The following is a 25,037-nucleotide window of genomic DNA, read 5'->3' as shown; positions in this document are numbered from 1 at the left end:
CACCTACCCTCACTCTCAGAAATGGCCGAACCATTTTTGGTGAGACTTTTAAAAAAAATTTCAGGCTGAGGCAGACATACCTGAACTGTTAAAGTTTGACAAAGTTATAAGCAACTGAAAACTGGTTCTTAGGTTGTAATGGGAAGTGTTGGGTAACCTTACCTACAGATATGGCCACCTGCTCCAGCAACAACACACACACACACACTCACACACATTAAATTATGTCAATTGTGATGCTGTGTATGAGAAAGATGACCATTTGAATCATTGCTGCTACCACTGTTATACCATTTCAACATATCTTGAACAAATGATATCGCTGAAGGTGTCAATGGAACAGTTATGATTTGCTAAGTATGATTATCCTGTTCATATGCATGCATTACCTTTGTATCTGAAGTTATGAATATTGTCTATGTATCTTAAACATGTGGCGTATTCCTGAGTGACACCTCCCAGATAGAGTTATATGTGGGCCAGACAGCTATGTGTTGATGGCCTATCAGGGACACTCCAGTCTCACAATGGGCTATTTACAAACCCTCATCATGTACAGATAGGTCTTCCTGAGAATGCCTCAGACAGCAAGAAGCCAAAGGCCAACCCCCATGATTCAGCAAAACACGTAAGGGCATGTGATATGCTCTGAACCTGCACTCCATCCTGGGCCAGTACCTTTTCCATTACAGGGGCTGTCGGCTTTGTTTGGGACAGTAATTTTCCATGCATCTGGAAGAGGATATAAAAAGACACCTTAAACAGCTCCATGTTGCCTTTCTCCTGCTCTGGACTGTGGATTTACAACTAAAAGGAGCATCTTGAACCATAGCTTGAGGCCCTTCCAATCTTTTGGAAGTTATCAGACAGACTTTACAAGCCAGACCTGATATAAGGACTTTGCAATCATTAATATGTATATGATCTATTAACCATTTATAACTCTTCTTTTCTTTTATTATTAAATCTTTAGTTAGTTTACTAAGGATTGGCTAACCGCATGAAATTTGGGTAAGATCTGTGCTATATATTGACCTGGGAGTATGTGTCTGATCCTTTGGGTTTAGAAAGACTAAACCCAAAGGATCAGACACATACCCCCAGGTCAATATATAGCACAGATCTTACCCAAATTTCATGCGGTTAGCCAATCCTTAGTAAACCAACTACCTCCCATGTAAGTAAGTATGTAAGTACCTCACATATCATGAAATGCGTTTTCAATAACCTCCCAGCATAGTAGATTGGGATGCCTGGATGGGAGCCATGGGCTGGAATGCCTATAAGGGTGTGTCTACACTACGAAATTAGGTCGATTTTATAGAAGTCGATTTTTAGAAACCGAATTTATGCAGTTGATTGCGTATGTCCACACTAAGCGCATTAAGTCGGCGGAGTGCATCCTCAGTACCGTGGCTAGCATCAACTTACAGAGCGGTGCACTGTGGGTAGCTATCCCACAGTTCCCGCAATCTCCACTGCCCATTGGAATACTGGGTTAAGCTCCCAATGCCTGATGGGGCAAAAACATTGTCGCGGGTGGTTTTGGGTACATGCGATCAGGCCCACCTCCCTCCCTCCATGAAAGCAATGGAAGACAATTGTTTTGCATCTTTTTTCCTGGGTTACCTGTGCAGACGCCATACCACGGCAAGCATGGAGCCCGCTCAGCTCACTGTCACCATATGTCTCCTGGGTGCTGCTGGCAGACACAGTACTGCATTGCTACACAGCAGCAGCTCCTTGCCTTCGTGGCAGACGGTGCAGTAGGACTGATAGCCATCATATATCTCCTGGGTGCTCCTGGCAGACCTCGGTGAGGTCAATCGGGGCGCCTGGACAGATGTGGCTATTATCCTCTTAGAGCACCGAACAGGAGCCAGAGACTCCAGGTCATTCTCTTCTTTAAGTTTCGTCTCATGGAGATTCAGTCCTGCCTGGAATATCATGCGAGCTGGAGGCTTCTTTCTCAGGCTGCTCTCCCAGCCGGCAGCACCGCGCGGTCGCACCTACCCCTTGCTCCCATGGCTTGTGAAGCCTGAACAGTAGTAAGGAGCAGTTCAACTATAGGCTGAGCAAGTGCAGAATGGTGGTAGAATGTGCCTTTGGATATTTAAAAGCTCACTGGTGCTATTTACTGACTAGGTCAGACCTCAGCGCAACCAACATTCCCATTGTTATTGCTGCTTGCTGTGTGCCCATAATATCTGTGAGAATAAGGGGGAGACGTTTATGGCAGGGTTGGAGGTTGAGGCAAATCGCCTGGTGTCCGATTTTGAGCAGCCAGACACCAGGGCGATTAGAAGAGCACAGCAAGGTGTGCTGCGCATCAGAGAGGCTTTGAAAACCAGTTTCATGACTGGCCAGGCTTTGGTGTGACAGTTGTGTGTGCTTCTCCTTGATGCAAACCCGCCCCCTTTGTTGATTTTAATTCCTTGTAAGCCAACCACCCTCCCCCCTTTGAAATAAAGTAACTATTGTTTTGAAACCATGCATTCTTTCTTTATTAATTAAAAAAAATGAGAAAACAGACAAGGTAGCCCGGGTGGGGTGGGGGAGGAGGGAAGGACAAGGCCACATTGCTTATTATATCAACACTAAAAATCAAACTGTTTGAATGACAGCCTTTTGTTGCTTGGGCCATCCTCTGGAGTGAAGTGGCTAGGTGCCTGGAGCCTCCCCCCAGCGTTCTTGAGCATCTGGGTGAGGAGGCTATGGAACATGGGGAGGATGATAGGCGGTTATACAGTGGAAGCAGCGGGGGTCTGTGCTCTTGTTGGCTTTCCTGCAGCTCCAACAGACGCTTCATCATATCTGTTTGCTCCCCCAACAGATGCTTCATCATGTCCGTTTGCTCCCCCATTAGCCTCAGCATCGCGTCCTGCCTCCGCTTTTCATGCTCACTTAATTCTTTCCTGGCCTCTGCCACTGAATGCCTCCATGCATTAAGCTGTGCCCTATCAGTGCGGGAGGACTGCATGAGCTCGGAAAACATGTCATCGCGAGTGCGGTTTTTTCACCTGCTAATCTGCTATAACCTCAGGGACGAAGATGATGGGGGAGCGTAGAAACATTCTAAACATAGTGTAGACCAGGCCTCAGGGAACTGTGTTTGGTTTCTGGTTAATCAGTGTGGTATTGCAGAGGCTATTTTGTTACTGGTTTGGTGAATCTAATTAAAGAATAAATCACCAGTTTTTGGGGTTTGTCTGCCCTGAATGTGGAATTCTCAGAGTGGCCTGCCTAAGGCACCCAATCACATCAATGATGGGGTGTTTACACCAAGGAGGAAAAGGAGTTGTTTAGAGCTGGTCCAACTGGGAGTAATGGGATGAAGTCTAGCACAGGGGGAAAATTAGACTAAATAGCAGGAAACATTCCTTAATCATGACATCTATTTGAATGTGTATGGTCTCCCAAGGGAAGTGGTGGAGGCTCCATTGGTTTAGATATTTCAAATTGGATTGGAGATCACTGGAGAACACACTATAGGGGATAACCCTGTCCTGATACCCTAAACAATAGACTAGATGTTACCTATTTATCACAGTGTACAAAAGCTTTAGAAACTGAGCTCGCTATATATAGGCACCAATTGAAATTCAAAGATCACTGTGGAATTAAGTCTTTTACAACTACTGGTTCATAATAGAGGTCTGTCATTAAAGGTAACAAGAGCTAGACAGGTTCCCAACTAGACCTGAAGTACACTTAACTTCCTGATTCTCAAATGTTTCTCTGAATAAATACTTAATCACTGCTTACTTATGCTTCTTGGAACATTTAATTAACTTTACACAGCTGAGTACAGATACCAAGCTTTATGTGTTTTTGTCTCAAAAATTACAGAGCAAATATCAGTTTTCATGAACTTTAATCCATCAGTTCACATAACCACTCCTGCAATGGTTAGGAGAATGTAATAATCTTATTAACGATGGTTGAACCTGAAAAAGATTTAGGAAAGGCCTCGAACTTCAGGTGTTTATCTAAATTGGTTTTGGTGCATTCGAGGAGTCAAGAAACTGCACATTTGGGGAGGTTCAAAAAGGAACGGTACAAGAAACCTTGTCCATCTCAGATATAGACAGCAGGGCCTCTGAGATCTAGAGTGTCCTTCATTTTTTCTTATTACTATTTTTGTATTACAGTAGTACCTAGAGGCACAGTGCATACAAATATTAAGAGACAACCCTTGTGCCCAATAACTTTCACTCCAAACAGACAGGAAAGGCAAAGATTGGGAGGAGAAACAGACCCAGAGAAGGGAAACAACTCACCCAAGGTCACACAGCATGTCAGCAGCAGAACAAGAAACAGAACCAGGGTTTTGGTATTGACTTCAGGGGCACCAAAATTTCACCCAAGCTCTCAAGTCCCAGTCCAGTCTAATGAACCACACTGTCTCCCTAGGTGTTTTTCAGCACCACAAAACATTGCTCCTTTCATGGCTTCTAAGAGAAGAGAACCCACTCATCCAGATGCTGTAAAACAACAGGAGAAAATGAGAGAAACTCTAGAGAGCAGACAGGTCCTGCTGCCTGGTATCCCATGCATCCACATCAAAGAAAAGCGGTCACTGGGGAGATGCAGGTACTCGGGCTGAACCCTATGTTAAGTCAACCACGGCAGCCTCAGCATCAGACTTTGGTTTTGATACTATGCTGAAGTCCTTCAAAAGGGGCAGATTTCCTGCTGTTTCCAGGTCTGTATTTGATTTTGGAAGTATAACCCCTCTTAAACCTATTTATCACAAGGACGGGTGTTATCCAGCAATCGTTATATATGAAAGGAAAGTCCTTCCAGCTGTGTAATAAAAAGATAAAATGAACTAAGTGGCTACACTGTGATAATCAAAGGTAGATAAAGCCAAGAGAGTTTTGTCTGTAGAATAATAAATCTTTCTTCTTCACAGAATCTATGCCATTCTAGCAGGCATATTTTTGGCCAAGACAACAATAGGACTTTAAAGAGGTTATTTTGCAAGTGAAGAGTCAACATTTTGAAGCCCACATAGTGGACATTATATCAAGAGTTGCTATTCTATGCCAGTTTTGAAGTAGCAGTCATGTTGCACATTCTTAGACTGGCTGGAGACCTTTGCTGTGTATGGGCCTGTACAAGAGACCCCTCCTTTACTCCCAAAAAACTAGCCCATTCCCTAATATTGGAACTCAAAGTTTTGCTGAAGCACACTGTATGAATTGGCCATACAGAGGAGTCCCTACAGTGTAGGATAGGAAAAAGATCACTCCCTGGCATGGAGTAGAGTCCAACACTATGCAGGCTCCCTGTGTAGCAACATCTAGGAAGATCTTGGGAACAGGAGAAGATAGGACCAGAGAGTCTGTTGCTCTGTATACCTTGTGGTACCTCCTTTTCTCCCTGCATTGGTGAGAGAATGGTTTGAGGACACTCCTGGGAAGCTGGCTCCACAGGGTGGGGAAGTGTATGAGAAATTTCTTACCCCCTTCTGCTTATGAGGATTCTCAATGCCCAGTCCAGTTACTCAAGCTGAATGCCAAGTAGTAGTAGTGGTGGTGGTGATGTGAGCCAAAGTTCTTTGAAATCAACGGCTAGACACTCATTGACTTCACTGGGCTTTGGATCAGGACCTATGTCACTGCTGGCAGCCCTCTTCTCAAACCTTGCCTTTGCTGGTCTGATAATGGTGGTCAGATGTGCATGTGGTTTGTGTGGGTGTATCAAATCTATTCAGTTTACACATCAGAATGATATTATTTGTCAGTGGTTAGTATGATATGGAAGAGTCTTGACAGAACTGTAAAATACTGTAAATGACTATTTCTATAGTGCTATAGGGGAACATGGTATTTGACACAATAAACAAAATGGGCAGCTTGCAGTATAGCTAAATGATCTATGATTTCGAGGGCTTTTGTTGTGGTCTCCCTTTATAATAACTGAGTTGAATTTTATTGCAGGGTTTCTTAATACACAGTATGGCCTCAGTCCTGCAAAGAGATGCATAAAGGTGGATCCACCATGTATTTCTCCACTGAAGTATACCTGTGTGCATTTCCTTCCAGGATTGAGACCTGTTCCTCTAAGGTTGTTGCATAGCATATGCTGCATTATCCAGGCATGTAACTACAATGGAATGTACAAAGTTATTTTAGCATGGGACTCCTCAAACACATTAAGCCAAACCCTGAAATCCTTACCTGGAGCTTAATCAGCCACAGTGAGAAAAGGCAGAGTTTGGTTACTATCGTTAACCCCCTGTCAAATTAGGGATAGTTCTAGTTACAGATCAATCACCTTCGATAGTTACTATTTCCTTAGTAAGCATGAGGAAGGAAAATATTACACCATGATTTTGTTTCTCTCAGATAAAATAATCACAGACGACATTAGCTATAATGCTGAGAGAACAAGCTCCTGTTTATGTTTGAGACACAGAATATTGCATGGACTCTGCCCTATGAAATAACTGAAAGAATATGCTTTAAAATTCACAGATAGTGAGGCGGTACTGGTTGCATTTTTTGTCATTCCAGCCGCCATCAGTGTACATCTCTACGCAGTTTTCCCCTCCTTTGCCATTTGGCTCATATGCGCGCCAGTTGGTATAATTCAGAGGTTTCCCATCCAGATCATGGAATTCACCTGGAACATCACTCTCCCTTATGCCCAGATAAGCATATCTGTTAAACTGTTTCACAATATCCCAAATAGCATCGTTCTCCTCCTTGTTCCTAGGGATGGCGATGGAGCCACCAGCATGTTCACACGCTTTTAATGTGGTTTCAAAATTCACTTCTTTCCCATTGGTAGCGAGAATTTTTTCCCCCACTTCTGTTATTTTTCCTTCCAAAGTAAGGACTGCAAAGGAAAGTGAAAAGATCTGGTTGGTTTTTTTTGTCGTATTTTATACTGTCCGTGTTGCTACTATACTCCTGGGAAGGGAGAAAAACCACGAGGAAATGAGAGAAAGGAAAAGAAGAGAACATTACAAATAGAAAGGGAAGAAAGAGGAAAAAATAAAGGGAGAAAGGAAAGAGGATTGAAAAGAGACAGAGGAAAAGAATGAAGAGGAGGAGAAAAGGAGGAACTACCTCTGTCACAATCCCACCAACTTATTAGTTTTTTCAGCGAGTCTATATAATTCTTCACCTATGGAAATCTGTCTCTCCTCCTACAACCTAAGTGTGCACTACTCCCCCCGTACTAAATACAGTTTCAGACCTGATCTGTTGTGTACAATTGGTAGAGCTGGTTGGAATTTTTCAAATTTTAACAAGAGAAAAGGAAAGTAATTTTGATAAAATCTTTGATTTTTCTCCCCAATTTTCCCCAACAGCTCTAATGACTACACAACCCTAGAGTGTATTGAGAATATAAGCACTACTGACATCATACAACTGCCTCAGTTTCAATGATTCCCAAGAGCTCAACACAAAAAAAATCTTTTTAACAAGATTTTTAATGCAATTTGAATGAATGTGAGTGGCGTTTCCTTAAAGGTCCTTCCTACTCTGGGAGAATCAGGCCCTGTGTCAGCTCACCAGAGATCTCATTTGCTTCGGAGAACAACTGTGGTAGCCCTATACAGATCCTCTTGCTGAGAAAATGGGCCCTGAGCAGTCTCCTATTAGGGATTTGTGCTTCTCCAGAGGGAGTTCAGTCCCCGTGAGTACCCACCCCAGATGATCTATGTTTCAAAAGAGCTGAGCCGCACACCCCACCTTGCATGTATCTTGCTCCTCCTCATAGATAAACCAATGGAGAATTAGACAAAAGGGGGTAACTTTTCTGCTCTGTTAAGACTTGTAGATTCCACTCTCTAAAGTGAGAGCTGCACATTAATCAGTTGGTCATGGTGAGGGAAACCTACTCCCAAAGAGAAACATGTACAAGCAAGAGAAACTGCAACAGCCTGCTTGAAGTTTTTCTCCATGTGCTGCCCTACATGCTGGAGATGCACAGCACAGTCCTTCGCACTGTGCTGTGCCTAGTCCCTTTTGATTCTAGTCTATGTAAGTTCTTACAGTCCATTCATACATGTAGTACGCAGAATGCTCAGTATGTTGTATAGCCCTGAGCCCCCATCTATGCTGCATCTTATGGGCAGCCTTTTGCATTGCCCTTTATACTGCATAGACACACACACTGACCAGTCTTTCTTGGGAGGCTTTCATTACTGCAGTATCTGAGTGCCTCACAAATGATCTTTCCAACACCCTTGTGAGGTAGGGCAGTGCTATTATCCCCATTTTATGGTATAGAGAGACTGAGTTACTTGCCTAGGTCACACAAGATGTTTATGGCAGAGCAGGAATTGAACCCTGGTCTCCCACATCTCAGGCTGGGCTGCTGGATCATCTTTCCTCTTTTTCCAAAGTGCAACAAACACCTCAGCATACTTAATTGGTGTTTGGAAGGAAGTTTTGGTGAGGAAAGTTTTAGAATTGAATAAATTTTTTGAAATGTAACTTACTTTAAGTTGGGCTATCATGGTTCATTTTGTACATTGCATTTTACACAACTTGTGAGGAAAAGCAGAAAGATTACCTCCTTCCAGTCTGGTAATTCGACGTTTTAAAAACTGGAGGCTTTCTTGCAATTCAGGGTCAACAGAAGCAGGCAGGCCTAGAGATAAAAATAATAATTATACAATTGATTTAAACTGGACTTCACTGATAAGAAAAATGCATCATATACAATTAATAACAATTTTCCAAAATTGGCTTGTACTTGACATATATCAGTTTCATTTTCTGGGGTGGAAATTCTATTTCCCTGTATTTATATATTTTCAAAGAAACCCTATCACATATTGATTGTTCTTATCCATAATACATAAAATATATGCCTGTTGAAACTCCAGCTCTGGAGAGTAGTTACTTAAAGCAGATTACATGTGAAATAAGATCAGTTTTTCTAATCTGAAGTCTTTTGTGTGTGTAAAATCCATGAAAGGGTTAATATTTTAGAAACCATATCCTGCGTAGGCTGAACCAATCAGAACTTGCTCTGATTTAAATTTGCAACTTGACAGCCACAATGGAAAACTTTAGTGGGTGTGGAGTTTGTGTGATATTGAACAGAACTGGAATCCTCTTCTCTGCCTCCTTTATGGTCAGTTAAACTCTTATATTTTTACGGTATGCTTCTATCTGAATAGTGACTGCAAAAATGTCATTGTAGGGTTCCATGTAGGTTCTCTCCAGGATGACATATGAAATATCCACAGTTTATAGATACAGAGATTTTAAAAACAAAAACAAAAAACCTCCCAGCATGCAAGTTTATCATGGGATCTGAGAATCAAGCTGGCTATTTTTTTTCATACAAAATCATCACCAGTAATAAAACTTCTGCAGGCAAAATTATGCCATGACACCTGTACAGTCCCATTGCCGTCAGTGGGGTAGCATAACTGTAACTGATTGAAACTCAGGACAGAATTCTGTTGCTGCTGCACAAGGAGGAATCGATTCCTTCTCAGTATCTCAGAACTGTGTTGGCTCTGCATTTGTAAGAGGAGTAAAAGGTAGTAAAATGTATTTTAGTCAATACAGTCAGGAGATCTGATAGATACAGGAAGCAGATCAGTTGAATAACAAAGGCACCATTTGTACAGTCACTTCTAATAGCAGAACTGCACTTTAATAGACTCAGTTACTTTTCCTTGGACTGCTTTATACACAGCACAAGTATCCAGTTTTTTGGACTAAACAAAGATTAGTCTTATTCACCTTGTGGTCCAGGCTCCCCTCTCTCCCCCTTGTTGCCTTTTTCACCCTGGGGCCCTTGAACCCCAGGAAGCCCATCTCTTCCGGGAAGACCTACCATGCCACTCGGTGGCCCCTGAGGACCTGGAGAAGAAAAGCAAACAAATGAAAAACATACAAAACTTCTTTTCAACTGATGCATTTTATGGGAAATTCAGAATAAACAGGGGTTTAACAGATGCTGGCCTGCAAAGCAACAAACTGCATTGTGCTTCTGAATAACTTCATTAATGCACAAGCCTCGGGTGACTGTTGGCTTCATAACACTGACTCCATGGACTGAGCAACCAAATGCATGTTAGGATCCCAACTACTTGAACCTTGGAGCATCTTTGGTGATGGAGCTGGAGAAAGCTTCTGACCTGCCCTTTGGCATGGAAGGAATATTGCACAATGAAACAATCAGCATCTGCAGGTGGTGCATTAATAGACCAATGGTGCATACAGCCTCTTGGCTTCAACAACCTGAGAAGTGCATCAGAAGCCTAATTAATCCACTGACATGTAATTGCTTCCTGGTATTACATTTTCATTAATTCATTTTAAAAACCAGTTTTGTTGAGCATTATAGAAAGTATCCTTCTGCATGAAAAGTAGTTCCCACTGAAAGGGTAATAGAAAAGAGATGGGGAAAGTTATGCTTGTGAATGCATTGATCAATTGTTAATTTTCTGCCGTAATTCTCTCTTATTTTAAGAATACCGTGAACTGTTGCCTTCTCTTCTTATGCCCAAGAAATCAGCTGTAGTTTATGCCCAACAGCCACTTTCATCTCATTTTCTTGCAAAAAATGAATGGGGACTACAGACCAGCGCCCCATTTAACTTTTACACTGGGAAGTGGGTTTAAAAATGGCTGAAGGAGCCACAAACCTTTGCTGTAAGGGAAGCTTGTCACTGAGAAGGGGACAAATTAACAGTTGGAGCTGAGTGGGAGATTTTTTCCACAAGAGTCTTTGAGATATCAGTTTTCTTTCCTGGCCCAAATCAGGACAAAAAAGTAGAAATCATGAACTGATAAGTAAGAAAAAAAGTTTGGATCAGGTCAACTGAAGTGTTTCATTTCTATAATTTCAAAACGTTTTGGTTATGACCTTTTTAATGCTCCCTCCCTTTTTTACATTACAACACAACTAAAAAAAATTAAAATAAAAACTGGGTTTGAGCCCAAACCCAAACTTTTCTTTTAAAAAATATCAACATTTTTTTAATTGTGAGATTTGTCAAAAATAACCCTTTTCTGCAAACCATCATGGTTTTGACAAATTGACATTTTATGACAAAAAATATTATCAGAAAATTCCTAACCAGCTCTATTAAAATTGTCACTTTCCCCTCCTTCAGCTTCCCACTCTTCTGGCAAAGAACTGCTTTTGTTTCCCTCTCATTTCCACAACATGAATGTTCCTCCTACTCCACACCACGGGGAGTTGTTGCATCAGCAGAAGTTCACTAAAGTTGGAATTACAGGACAATTTCACTCTAAGCAGAAATTCACTGTATTTACTGACTTCACCATCAGAGGGTTCCACTGTGCATTAAATAGAACTCATTATTTCATCTGACTCAAGGAAATGGGTGATAAACCATTTAGTTTACTAAGCATAATAGTCAACACAGCAATACATCTATTTAACAGGGGAGATAACCACTGACCATACCTGGTGGGCCTGGATCTCCTTTCATACCATCTCTTCCATCTCTTCCAGGCAATCCATTGACTCCTGGGGTACCAGGAATTCCAGGAGCTCCTGCACACTTCTCCTCAGCATGACATGTCACCAAAAAAACAGCTGCTGTTGCAAGTATGAGAAGTGACTGGAGTGACAGCATTGTTCAGGCCAGCTACAAAAACAAGCTGCATTTACCATGCAATTCTGCATTGAGAAAAACAGGAGCTGATTTATGCTAACTGGAAATAATGAAGAAGTGGTGACTGTTGGATTCAAATTTGGCCTTGAATGAAGTCTTCAATTTGGGATTAAATCTTTCAAGTTTCGTCCCGTCCCCCGCCCATTTATATTGAGGTTATGGAAGTATCCCTAAAATGATCCAAGGTTGAGAGAGAATATTAAAATGAACAATTAGTCATTTGGTGGCAATGGTCATAAATCATGCTCTTTTTTTTATTTGATGTGTGTAAATCAAATGTAATATATTACATGGCAGTTTTGAAAAATGCATCATTCCAAACATTAACTTGCAAGCGGGATTGATTCTCATGTTATGTATGGCTAAGTCCCTTCGTTTTCAACCGATTTTTACCGAAAAATTCCCAGGTTCTACAAAAAGTATGATTAATTTTTTCCTGATTTTTCACCCTACTGTTGTATCATTCAAATATATATAAAATATATTAAAATATCTTATTTTATTAGGGAAATACAATATATAGCATGAGATACATGCATTATGATAATACATTAGTCTGTGTGTATACGCAAACCTGCCTGTTGAAGTAAGGCTATGTATTAGTCTAGAAGTAATGCTATGTATTAGTCTAGTCTACACCCAATAAACAAACAGACACACATGCAAGCTCTGAAGTGCGTGTGCATCTGAGCATCCTGATAAATCCCACACCCACCACGTACACATTTCAAGCTGCTAGCAGATAACAGTTTGAAGTTTTAACACACTAAAATGGGAAGAAAATGAAAATCTGTATCAGAATATATTTCAGAAGTATTTGAAAGTTTAAAAATAAACAAACACAGGAGAAAAGGATGAAGTTGAGTGTATGGCTTACAAATGGTGTGGCCCAATTATTAAATGTAAATATTTATAGGCTAATAGTTCTAAGTCTACAACAGTAAACTGTTTATTCAAATGAAAAGTTTTATTTGGGGATTAGAGATATATTGTTTTCTTAAACTTAGAGGTACTGTTGTGTTTTGAGTTCTGGTTTAGTTCTGCAGCAAACCACATTGAGGAATGGAATTCAAAGCATTAATCTACTAAATACTTCCGCCCCCCCCTCCCCCGTCTTTCCGTCCACCAACCACGCCCCCCCCCCCGCCCGATATTTACCCAGAAAAATTATTAAGTTTTTTGCACTGATTTTCACCTGTTTTTGTTGTTTTGGTAATAAACGCTGATAAATTCCTGGGGAAAATTAAATAAAATAAAAACTGAAAATGAAGGGCCCTATGTATGGCAGATCACAGACTATTTGCATCTGCAAAATAACTTTATAATCCACACCAAGTCTAAATGACTCAAAGTGGTGAAAACATTCAAGAACTAAACAGAACAGTTTTGACAACACTTTCTTCTCAATTTTGGATCCACTATACAGCTGGTTGAAATTTTTCAAATGTCAAAAATGTGAGCAATTTTGAAAAAAAATCAAAATGTTTTCTGACCTGCTCTCATTACAATCTAGTTAGAAATGGTTAAAGTCAAAATGGACGTAATGTACGGTACTAAAGCACGAATTCTCCTTCAGTTATTAGCATCATTCAGCTAAAATAGCGAGAGTGGTGAAGATGGGTTCAGGATGTCGGTGTGGCTCTCCCATCCTATCTTGGGTGACTGTGTCCTTGATTGGGTGACTCTCATATAATGTGTTAGACTTCTGCATCCATTTGGAGTCCTACTGACTCCAAACTAGTGGATCTTGATGCAGTTCCAGGTTCCTGATCCTTTGGATGTTAAGATGAAAAAGCAATTATTCAACTCTAAGGGGATGTTTACACAGCAATTTCGAGGCACGATTGCAGCATGTGAAGGCAGACCTGAGCTAGCTTCCATCGAGCTAGTTTGCTAAAGATAGCTGTGCAGCTGCAATGGCACAGGATGCCTATCCAAGTACAATCCCACCCAGACCCTCAGGCGGCCAGTCCATGCCGCTGCCCATGGCCCTCTGGTTACAATGCTATTTTTAGTGAGCTAGCTGGCTCAAAGCTAGCTCTGGTATGCCTACACGTTGTGTCCCAATTGCAGTATAGACATACCCTAATTCTTGCTCTTCCTCTCTCTCCTCATTCATAAAACCCCAGCATTTTTCAAGCAACTCCACATCTGATGAAACCACTAATACGAGTAGACTGGAATAGTAACAATAAAGGTAAATATAGCGAAGCATTTGAAAATATAATGGAAAATGTAAAGGGAGAGGTTTGCAGCATGGCCTAAGAGAAGTTCTTTGTAGTTTTATAAAGAGTTCACTCACCCTTCTGCTCTGAAGTAGAATGAAAAAAAAGTCCTCAAAAGTCTCTTTTATAAAGTATGTTATTTGATAACACGCCTTCATACCAAAGTGGAGGCTTGATAAGTATAATTTGCATAATTCTTTTTTGTTTTGTTCATACACTTAATTTGTTATACAAATACTTAGAAAAGTTTCAGGAACTGCATGATGCTGATTTTCTCGATTATAGTAATAAGTTATGTTTTAAAGGAGGAAAAAACTCTCAAGCAGAACAGATCGTCTCAAAAGATTTTTTTTTTTGAGTTAATTCAAACAATACAAAGTTTTCATGGAACTTTCATCTAATTTCTAAAATAAACCTTGTTACTGTTAAAAAGATTACAAGGAAGGATGGGCATGTAGCCAAGGGAGGCAGTGGGTGGCCTAGTGGGTACAGCACTGGATTGGGACTCACGAACACAGGGCTCTAGTCCCAGCTCTGCTAGTGGTCTGATGGGTGGTGTTGGGCAAATCACTTCCTTATCTCTGTGCCTCAGTTTCCCCCAGATATAAAAGGGGGGATAATGATATTGATTTCCTCTGTAAAGTCCTTTGAGACCTACTGATGACAATCTCTAAGAGCTAGGTGTTGTTTTTAAGGCAATGGACCTGGACTCATCAGGTGTAGAATCAGTTTCTGGCTCTGCTACAGACTTCCACTGACAACCTGGGCAAGGCGCTTAATCTTTCCGTGCCTCAGTTTCCCATCTGTAAAATGATATTAACACTACTTTCTTTCTCCCATCCTTTGGCTGACTATGATCTCTTCAGGCCAGGGACAGTCTCTTACTATGTACATACCACTACACTTAAACCACTACAGAGGCACTTCTTTTGTCTTCCCTTCCTGCATGATGACTCTGTTTACTGCTTACATGCAAATTAAGTAGAGCACACATTCCTTTGTTTAGGGGCAGACCTGTTTGCCAATTTCGGTTTGGCCAGGGCTGCGGGGTTTGAAATATGCCTTACCGCCACCATGTGGCGGGTGGCGGTGGGGGGGAGGGATATTATAACTTCACAGATGCTGTTGCCCTACATTTTTTACCAGGACAGTACTGACCAGCAAATTATGAGTTTTCAAATGATACTTTACAAGGCAGGCTTTGTGCAAGGGTTCCTACAATAGTGTGCAGGGTGTGACTTCAGGGGTGCCTTCTGCCGTAGTATCACACTTATAAAAATAAACTTCAGAACATTTAAGTTAAACCACAAAAATTAAAATCTTCAAGCAATTAGATAGTCTTAGAAAATTCAGCCCTTTTAATCTATTTGCTCTCCTAGGGAAAACAAATGCCAGTTATACCAGCCAAAAAAATGAGCATAAGAATTTTTCAGCTTCTGTGGGAAAAGGTAGGTGTGGTTTCTCTGCTGTAGGAAATATATAACCTTATTAACAGAAGAGCTACTTGTCCTTTGCTTTTGGTTTACATATTTTTCCTGCTTTCTTATTTCCTTGAAGTCAGACGTTAAATCCTCAAATTCAAGTAGCCTGGATACTGCATGACAAAAGGAGTTCATTGTCTCAGCGAGTCACAGTAAGCTAGATGACACAACTGAATGCAGAATGATCTCAGAGAAGTGGGTGCCATTGATTTACCATAAGTCATTTCTAAGATTGTGACCTGGGAAATAATTCCTGGAATGGATCATTAATCTAACCCTGTGGAACATGTTCAAAGGCCACATCTATGCAAAGAATACATTAATTTGTTCCTCCAGAGGCAACGTGGGATTTAGTTTGGTGGACATTACTTGCACATATGTCACATATACTACTTGGTACTAATCAAGGTAAATGATAGATTAATTTATAAAGCTAGCTACCTTGCAAAATATCCAACTGTTGGGCCAGCACTTCTTCTAATATGGTGTGTGTGTATCGCATACACACCAATCACTCGCTAAAGTTCCCTTTATCACTCTTCTTTATGAGACTCCTACAGACTCTCTTTTTCAGAAGAGGTGCTGGTGATATCATCCATATTTCAGAGAGGCTCTTATGGAGAGTATTCTCACACATGCTGTACCTATGCCATCTCGGCTCCCACTAGTGGCAATTGGAATTCGGATGACATCTCAGACCTGATCCAAAGGCCACTGAAGTCCACAGAAAGACTCCCATTGCCTTCAGTAGGTTTTACCTCAGACCCTCATTTGTTTCCCAACTCAGTCATACCTTACTCACAACATGATTCTCTATGTAGTCATCCAAGTTCACATGTGGCACCATGGTAACCGAGTGCCTCATTATCCATAGTCACTTCAGTCTCTCTCATTCTTTATATCTAGATGTTTTTCCATGATAATTTCTGTGTGGGGAGTTTTTTCTTCTTTTATTGGCTCATTAAACCTACCACAGGACAATGGCAGATGTTAGCTTTTGGGGACCTGAGATGCACCCTTCGGGTATGTCTACATAGCAATGAGAGTGCTCCAGCTTTAACTCCCTTGCGTCCACACACCAACTGTGTTAACCTAGGGCTTGGATCAAGGGTCCCAGGACCCTGCAGGGCTGGAGGGTCCAAGCCTGTGTTAAGCTAGGACCAAAGGTCCAAGCCCGATTGCTTTCCTGTGTGCACACAGTTCCAGCTTGACTTGGGTCCCGGAAGTCCTCTGGACTGGATTGTATCCCATCGTTCCTTCAGGCCACCTGTTTAGTCCTCTCTATGCAGACAATCTGTGATGCAGTCTATTCCACTCTAGTGCAAACGGAAGCCCTTTATGGTGTTCACTGACACCTCAGACACAGGGCTGGGTGTGGTGCTAATGCAGGCTGATGGAAATGGGGAGAGACACCCCATCGTGTACCTGAGTAGGAAGATGCTGCCGCGTCAGCAGAACTATGCAGCCATAGAAAAGGAATGCCTAGCCATGATGTGGCCCTTAAAAAGCTGCAGCCATATCTATTTGGGCAGCACTTCACTGTGTACACCGACCATTTGGCCCCGATGTGGCTACCCCAGATGAAAGGGGCCAATGCCAAGCTCCTGAGGTGGAGTCTCCAACTTCAGGATTACGACATGAAGGTGGTCCATGTTAAGGGGAGTGCCAACATTATAGCCAATGCTTTGTCCCAGAAAGGGGGGCCAGAACTTCCCCAGGCCACTGGCTAAAGTGGCCCCACTCAGTTCAGTCTTGGGGGAGAGATGTGACAAAGTAGGGTTTTATTCATCTTTTTATGTTGCATGTGAGTCTTATTGTCCTGTACTAATACTGTGTGTACCTCAGTTTCCCAGTGTACTGCACCAATACTTCAGTGGTGGGAATTGGGTGTGTGATTTTGCTGAGGCCCTCGGGCAGGTGAGGCTGCCAAGGTGTTTGCACCTATGTAACCTGAGACCGCTGAGGGGGATGCAACCAGGTGACATCTTTTGCTCGGGAAGCGAGACAAAGAGAAGGAGGAGGAGCAACAGTGGAATGTCGGAGGTCAGGTAGCTGGAAGCTGGCAGTCTGCGTGGTGGGACTGGAGGAGGGGGAGTTCAGGGCATCTGGCCCAGGACTCCCAAGATGGACTTGGCAGCAAGTCACTGATTTCTGTAATAGCAAGCGCTGTTCTATGCTGTGTTCCTGTTGACTAATAAACCTTCTGTTTACCAGCTGGCTGAGAGTCATGTCTGACTGTGGAGTTAGGGTGCAGGGCCCTCTGGCTTCCCCAGGAGGCCTCCCGGGCAGATTCGCTGCAGGAAGCGCACGGTGTGGAAGGGGATGCTGAATGCTCCGAGGTCAGACCCAGGAAGGTTGAAGCTGTGTAAGCTTCTTACCGTGGAGACAGTATGCTCAGAGAGAGGAGGCATGATCCCCCAGAGTCCTGACTGGTTTCAAATGTAGTAGTCCCAGAGCATTGATCCAGGGACTCAGTTATAACTGGTGTTAGTGGTGGGCTCAACTGCACCCCATGGACAGAGCATCCTGCAGTAAGTGACTGGAGAGCAGTAGAAGGAAGGGGGATTAGCAGGCGTGCTGAAGGCTCAGAGAAGTGCGGTTCCAGGAGGCGGAGGAATCTACACCTTAACCCTGAGAGAGAGTGGGCCCCCAAGAAGGGCTGTTGCACTGAAGGGGTTCCTCCCAGGGACCGTGGGGAGCTGAGAGAGCACAGGACTGTGAGTCTGTGACCACTTGGGAGATGACCTATAACCATCTACTTAAAAAGGACATTGTAGAGCTGTGCAGAGAGAGAGCGGGCTGCGCAATGGAAGACTCACCAAGGCACAGCTAATTGCTTAGTTGGAAGAGAATGATCACTCTAAGGAGCCGGTTCCTGGCTGGGAGCAGCCAGTCAGCCCCAAGGGTTCCCCCAACCATCAGACAGCCTGCAGTGTTTGCAGTGGAGACCGGTCAGAAGAAGCTTTTTGTAAGAGAGCTGCTTCCTGGTCACAAGGACTTGGTTGCTGGTCACAAGGTCACAAGCCACTTGGTTCCTGCTCTGCTCTCTGGTCCACTCTGCCTTCCCTGGGGCTGTGTACACATGGGCACCTGGGCAGCATGCACTGTGAGGGGAAACAAGCCCCAAAACTTCCCCTTAGCCTCCTGGGGATCCCTTATCCCTGCCTCCCAGCATGCAGCAGGAGCAGGGATAAGTGATCCCTGGGGGGTGCTGCACCCCAAGGTCTGGGGACGCACTTCAACACTCTGCAGCCAGCAGCAGCTGGGCTGGGGTGTGTGTGCGATTTTTCTCTGAAACCTGCATTCCATGTCAAATCTCAAAACAAACAGACAAAAATAAATAAAAAACCAACCAACCAAAAGCGCCGTCACTGAACATGCCATTTTCAAAATTAAGAACTGCAAAGTTTCCTTTTAATAGTTTGACAGCCCGGGAGACTGATGCCCTAGTTTTCCTCAGACCACATGCACACGGGCATTTTCCCGCTAATGTGACAACCTAGAGGTGGAGAGCCCGGTTCTCAGATTAGATGGTAGTTCAGTATAAAGCCGTCTCACACTGCTGTCATTCTACAGAGACAGCCACCAAAGGAGTTAATTATGCAGTTTATGTACTTCTGCTCCTTATGGGCACCTGAGTCCCATCAATAACACCATCACACTTAGAAAACAGGGTGAGCAGTAGAGTTTTCCCACAATGCAATATATTCATAGGGCTAGAATGTTGACACTTGGGGCGGGGAGGGATGTTAGGTACTGTAGGATAGGTTATAGGTACCCCAAGGCCCTGTCTTCCCATTCCACCCTTTCCCCCAAGGCCGCACTCTTACCCCGCCTCTTTCTGCCCCTGCTCCACCTCTTTCTGCCCCCTCCCCCGAGCACCTCCAGTCCACTGCTGAACAGCTGATCAGTGGGTGGCTAATGGGTGCTGAACACCCACTATTTTTTTCCTCCGGAGCCCCAGAGCACCCACGGAGTCAGTGCCTGTGGTTACTTTGACTCAGGTCTGTGTACTGAAGTGTGGATGCCATAGCCCTAGGTTCGATCACAGGTCAGAAAATCCTTAATCTAGGGTTAAAATGCAGAGTAGATGCTCAAGCCCAGGGTCATCTGACTCAAGTCCCACTAACCCTAGGCTTACATCGGTGTGTAGACATACTCCCTGACTTCTGTAGAACAGGATCAGACCTTTGGACATCGGTCTACACAAGCAGGAAAAAAGTGACAAAAGATATTCAGTCCTCTTTCCCTGATGACCGAGTTTCATTTCTGGAGTTCTGAATCAAGCTTCAGAGCTGATTTCTGTCCTCTTGTAATGAGTCCACTCGGGCAGCTTTGGAGAACAGTAGTTAGATTATCATGACAAATATTAATCATGTTTAAACTGAGTTTAGAAAATGTAGCCTGGCATTTTCAGTCCATCTTGTGATTAGCTATTTTCACAATGATTTGACTCCTTCTGACCTAGAACTGGAAAATAAACCATTTTTGGTGTTGGCTTGACTTGGAATCAAAACTATAGCAGAGGTTCTGATCAGGGATTCAGCTCCAACCCTTCTTACTTTCAAACATTCAGCAAAAAAACCTTGAAATAGTTCTCCTTCTGGCTGATCTATTATGGATTATTATGTAGGAATAGCAGGTAATTTGCCAGTCAAATATATTGTATCTCAACCATTTTCATAGAATATCAGGGTTGGAAGGGACCTCAGGAGGTCATCTAGTCCAACCCCCTGCTCAAAGCAGGACCAATCCCCAATTCTTGCCCCAGATCCCTAAATGACCCCCTCAAGGATTGAACTCACAACCCTGGGTTTAGCAAGCCAATGCTCAAACCACTGAGCTATCCCTCCCTGCCTCCCTCTGAATTTTATTCCATGCTGTATGTTAAAAAACAAAGGAAATTAATTACAGTAAGGTGCATTAAAATAACATTGATGGTTAACAAAACTACGCCTATGTGAATTCAGATTTAAGGTAATAACTCCATCCTTTGCTTACTCCACTCAGCCTCTGTATGGTAGATTTTAGCATGTAGCCTTCTTTCGGGGCTCTTAAAAATAAAAGGATAACTTTACAAACCATATGAGTTGCAATTCCTAAGCACAAGTAGGTTGGATATAACTCAGAATTTTCCTTGCTTTTGTGGGTTCAAAAGCAGGCAGGACTCATTTCTGTAAAATACATCATATAATTCCCTGTACCAAATGTTCAAAAAAGGATGTTTTCCACATTTGCAGACATGTAAAGTTTTAGTATATAATGGAAATTCAAGTAAAGATTAAGCTACAAAACTATTGTGGAAGAAAAAGAACATATAGTTCAGTCAGATGGCTGCATACTACTTATGATTCAAGCATAATAACCCCCAAAGCCTTTATCTGACCAATAGTTGTGGAGGCTTATGTTTACCTGGCACTGCAGGGTAGCTAGGAATTTATCTGAATTCCTGAATGATTTCTTTCGAAAGTGGTGTTTAAATAAACCTATCAACAGCTGCAGAAGAAAGGAGCCAATAACAACACTTAGGTACGTAAGTGTTACTAAGAAACTGGGCAGACTACATGGCAACACATTTTAAAAGAGGAACTGTAACTTCATGATCTTTCGTTTGGGTTACACAATTGGAATACAATGAAATAACCACTTCCCTGTGGTTAAAATAAGGTGGGCGAAAATCCCGAACCACAGCCATTGTTAATCTTCACACCCACTGCCTCACCTGAATTATGTGAGATCATTGATTACAGCAGTGGCCTGGCAATGAATTTGATAGACTGACAAAATATAGCAATTTAGAGATGGGATTATTTTTCCTCTGAATCCTGTCCCCCATGCTTGATGGTTTGAACTAAATTGAATCTGAAACCAAGACATCCCTGAGCCTCCTTGACCATCTTTAATAGCTTGTCACTGCTAACCCTTGCCACACAGAAGTATTGGAGATACTAATTATTCCAAATAGGGGAAATTACCTATGATGTCTCAACAATCACAGTATCATAACTGGGTAAATGTTGCCCTTTTAATGGAAAACACTGTACACGAGTAATCACAGAAGTGTCCCAACAGATTATACTTCCAAGGAGCTGATCTTTACAGAGTCCCTCTCTATTTTGTCAAAGGAAGCCATAGTGAAGCAATTTATGCTTGAACAGGCACTGGGCAAGACTGCCTGGGACCATGTGTTTGTGCTTCATATTTTGCCCCATAAACAACCACCTAGAATTTGTTGTCAGTTTAAAATAAGGATAATCAACTCCACGGATGGTAATTGGCCCTTTTAGGCCATTACAGAAGTCCCTTGTGTTGCCTATTGCAGGAGAAATGATGGGCCCGCAGATATTGCATTAGTGTATGGTACAATATATGTTCACAGACATTTTCAACAGTTATTTTGTTTGTGTGTGAAATCCAGGAGCTGGGGAAATGTTCCTCATTGAAAGTGCATGGTATAAATATGAATTATATGGTAAAATAAGCTCACCAAGTTGCTGTGCAAGCCTGATTATCATAGCAAAGAGAAACTATTCTACAATCTCCATCAAGGGGCCTCATCGGGTAATGAATTCCCAAGAAATATCCTGTGCTGAGGTGGTTATTGATGTTATAAGCTGAAAATTAAGAGGAAAAAGGTGTATCGATTTTCAATTGGTACGGGAAGTTTCTAGAGAATGAATACTGAATGCTATACATTGTAGCTAATTGGGCTGTTTTAGCAGTTAACTACCTAACTGAAGTGTTTCTTTTCATGCCTCTCAAACCACTGCATTGGAAATGGTACTTGCCTTAGCAACTATTTTTTATCATCCACTTGCTTTTTTTTTGATAGAAAGTTATTGTGCTGAATCCAAATGACTCAGGGAATAACATGCCAGTAGGCCAGGAAAGCATATGTAACATTTCATTTGGATTTGTAAACAATCCTAATTTTATGTCAGGGTCATATTCGGCTTTTTACCATTCAGAAGTGGTAGATGCGAGAAGAAGAAAGCACACATTGTAAGTGATGTCAGCAAATTTATCATCAAATTATCATGATATGCTCTTCAGGTGGTAAGGGAGTTCAAATTCTCATCTGTGAATCTGGACAGGAGAAAAGGATCATGAGTAAAATTTTCAAAGTCACAAGGTACAAATAAGAGTTCGGTTCCAAACTTTCAGTCGGAGCTGGACACCTAAACTGCCCTTTGTGCCTTTCAAAGTCTCCCCTTATATCCATGAGGAGCCTGGGAGGGAGGTGAAAAGCAAATGGAGAGGTTACTGAAAAGAGGAAGACATGAAGCATAGAGCTGGCATAAGGGTTGTGGCCAGGGTTTCCCTCTCTTACTGATCCTCAGCTGCTGTACTGGCCCTTGATTTTTTTTAAAAAATAATATATTTAGATGATGGAAGGAAAAAAAAATCCAGCAGCATCCCTAAAGTAAGGGTCCATTCCTATTGTCCTTTAAAGTAAATGGTAAAACTTCCTGGACATTATGCTGGCTCCACTGAAGTCAATGGAAATTTTGTCATTGACTTCAATGGGGCTGAGATTTTGCCCAAAATTGGCATCATCTGTGGCATGAGATACAGCCAGTGATCCACATTTGGGGCCATTTGTCCAGGGCTTCTGACGATACAGCCATCTGGGGGAAAAAAAAAAAGCTTTTCTTAAAATGGACACATTTTAGTAATGCTTTTTGCTCCCAGACAGAAATCAAGCCAGGGCTCAGATCCTCACACCAGAATATCAAACATTCGAGGGTTACCCCATCAGCGTGCATGGCACCCAATAGCCTTTTAGGGGAAATCAAATTAAAATGCTATTTTAAAAAAGATTTTGCTTTTCCACTTAGGCACACTAAGGCTATGTCTACACAAAAAACCTTACAGCAGCACAGCTGTACCGCTCAAAGGTCTCCCGTGTAGTTTCTCTATGAGGACGGGAGAGAGCTCTCCCTGCATAATTCAACCACCCCCCAACAAGTGGCAGTAGCTATGTTGGTGGGAGAGTGTCTCCCACTAACATAGTGTTGTCCACACCAGCACTTCTGTTGGGGTAACTTATGTTGGTCAGGGGGATGTTTTTTCACAGCCCTGAGTGACATAAGTTTTACTGACAAAAGTGCTAGTATAGATACAGCCTTAGGCTCATAAGCCTCCTCTAGTTCCTAATGGATTACTGTGAGCATCCGTGGACAGAGGAGTTAACAGCATTGTTAGCCTTCAAAGTTTCACGGCAGCTGGATAACCCAAGGGGATAAGCAGTAGTCCTTTGAGCCTGACCCCCTCCAGGATCTGAAGGCAACTAGGTATTATAAACTATCCAGCCTTTTTTGGTTCAAACCTTCAAGAAAATTACACTCAAACATTCCCCTTTATTAACTGTGAAAAAACAACTTTGCCAACATTAGTTGCTCACAAGGTCGTGATTGTATTAATTCTGAGAAATGCAGCCACCTATCTCCAGGCTACAGAAGCAGGAGTGAAGGGAGACAAGGCTGCCTAATAGCTAATGCTGCAGTATGTATTCTGTCAACTGTCTATCTGGACCTCTTTGTGTTGGCATAATTACCAGGCCCATTAAAAGCAATATAAACGGGCCTCCAAAATTCCTTACAGCACAAGAATCAAAGCTATTCTGCAGCAGTATATTTTGTTGATTATAATCACACAGACTTTTCTTTCTGTTTGCTAGGGGCAGGAAAGAATAAACCTCCCAGAGAAACACAGAAACACTAGCATATGGTGGCATGAATAAGAAATGTAATACATGCCCTTTTTTCTATTATATATAACTCCATGTCACTCCGTACCGCAATGCTAAACACCAATGCAGCGGGACACGAAGCAACAAATTAACATTGACTAGTGAACGTAAAGAATACCATACTGCAGGCAGTAAAATGAGTATAGGTCTGTTCAAAACCAAAGTAGACAATCACTTAGCATTAAAGAACACCATGGCACAGATGATCAACTCTACAGTTGTCACCTTGGTCAGGTAGCTGTGAGCTCAAAGGGCTCTCCAGCCCTCCTTCTGACCTAGGACATTACTGTTTCTGTATGCTAAGCATGTACCAAATATCAGCCCATATCAAAGCTCTTTATTTTAATATTTTTTTCAGTGTAAGTCTCCTGCCTCACCCATATGTGATTAAGAAAGTTGATCATCCTGGTGACTCTTGCTGTTTTGGGGTTTTTTTTGGGTAGGTGACCTGTATTTGAGGCAGCTACGGCCTAGACGAACCATTTTAGCGGTAGGTGAGTACGTTTCCTGCATCACTGAGAGTCCTGCAGTGTTGCTATTCCTATATAAAATATCATTTTTTACCTAATATACAGAAGATTCAGTCCCAGTACTAGCCAGCAAAGTAGATTGAGCTTTAGGTTTTCAGTCTGCTTTTAGAGAACACTGATTTCTTTGTGATCATATTATTGTTCTATGGCTATCAGGCTCCTTGAATATTGTGTAATTTTTTATAGCAGATTTGATAGGACTTGCATATGAAAAGAGAGTTCAGATCTTTTAGCTTTCTTTTAGACTAGTTTTATAAGGTGATGTAGTGCCTTTGCTTGTTTTTCTCAGCTGTGTGACAGTTTACAATTAACTTTTATCTTCTGTCCCTATTTTTTAAAACATTCAATGAGTGCAGATAACTTGTCTCATTGTAATTCTGCTAAATTCTATGGAACACACTTACTTCTTAACAAATAATG

General features: G+C 42.2%; 1 protein-coding gene across 4 annotated transcripts; it reads right to left on the bottom strand.

Annotated features, from left to right (window-relative positions):
• Positions 1–3,857: 3,857 nt before the first annotated feature.
• SFTPA1 (surfactant protein A1) lies at positions 3,858–14,001 on the bottom strand. Of its 4 annotated transcripts, none has more exons than XM_007067253.3 (5): positions 13,932–14,001; positions 11,419–11,602; positions 9,723–9,842; positions 8,536–8,613; positions 3,858–6,846 (listed from the first exon to the last, which is right to left on the bottom strand). In XM_007067253.3, exons 2-5 carry the CDS (start codon positions 11,588–11,590, stop codon positions 6,470–6,472), a joined length of 747 nt encoding a protein of 248 aa, XP_007067315.2. In that variant the 5' UTR covers positions 11,591–11,602; positions 13,932–14,001; the 3' UTR covers positions 3,858–6,469. The 4 variants fall into 4 exon arrangements, with proteins under 4 accessions (XP_007067315.2, XP_043407585.1, XP_043407584.1 ...); XM_043551650.1 differs by lacking the exon at positions 13,932–14,001 and adding an exon at positions 13,714–13,915 and having other exon boundaries at positions 11,419–11,634; XM_043551649.1 differs by lacking the exon at positions 13,932–14,001 and adding an exon at positions 13,714–13,915.
• Positions 14,002–25,037: the final 11,036 nt, after the last annotated feature.

The sequence above is a fragment of the Chelonia mydas genome, chromosome 7 (assembly GCF_015237465.2).
Source record: "Chelonia mydas isolate rCheMyd1 chromosome 7, rCheMyd1.pri.v2, whole genome shotgun sequence".
NCBI lineage: Eukaryota > Metazoa > Chordata > Testudines > Cheloniidae > Chelonia > Chelonia mydas.
This window is presented reverse-complemented; position numbering and strand designations above follow the sequence as displayed.

Excerpts from the sequence above, each read along its gene's own strand:
- SFTPA1 (XM_007067253.3), bottom strand. The coding sequence starts at position 11,590 with ATGCTGTCACTCCAGTCACTTCTCATACTTGCAACAGCAGCTGTTTTT. Across the intron at positions 9,843-11,418 it reads AGGAGATCCAGGCCCACCAG|GTCCTCAGGGGCCACCGAGT; the intron begins GTATGGTCAGTG and ends TTTCTTCTCCAG. Across the intron at positions 8,614-9,722 it reads AGGGGAGCCTGGACCACAAG|GCCTGCCTGCTTCTGTTGAC; the intron begins GTGAATAAGACT and ends TTTTATCTCTAG.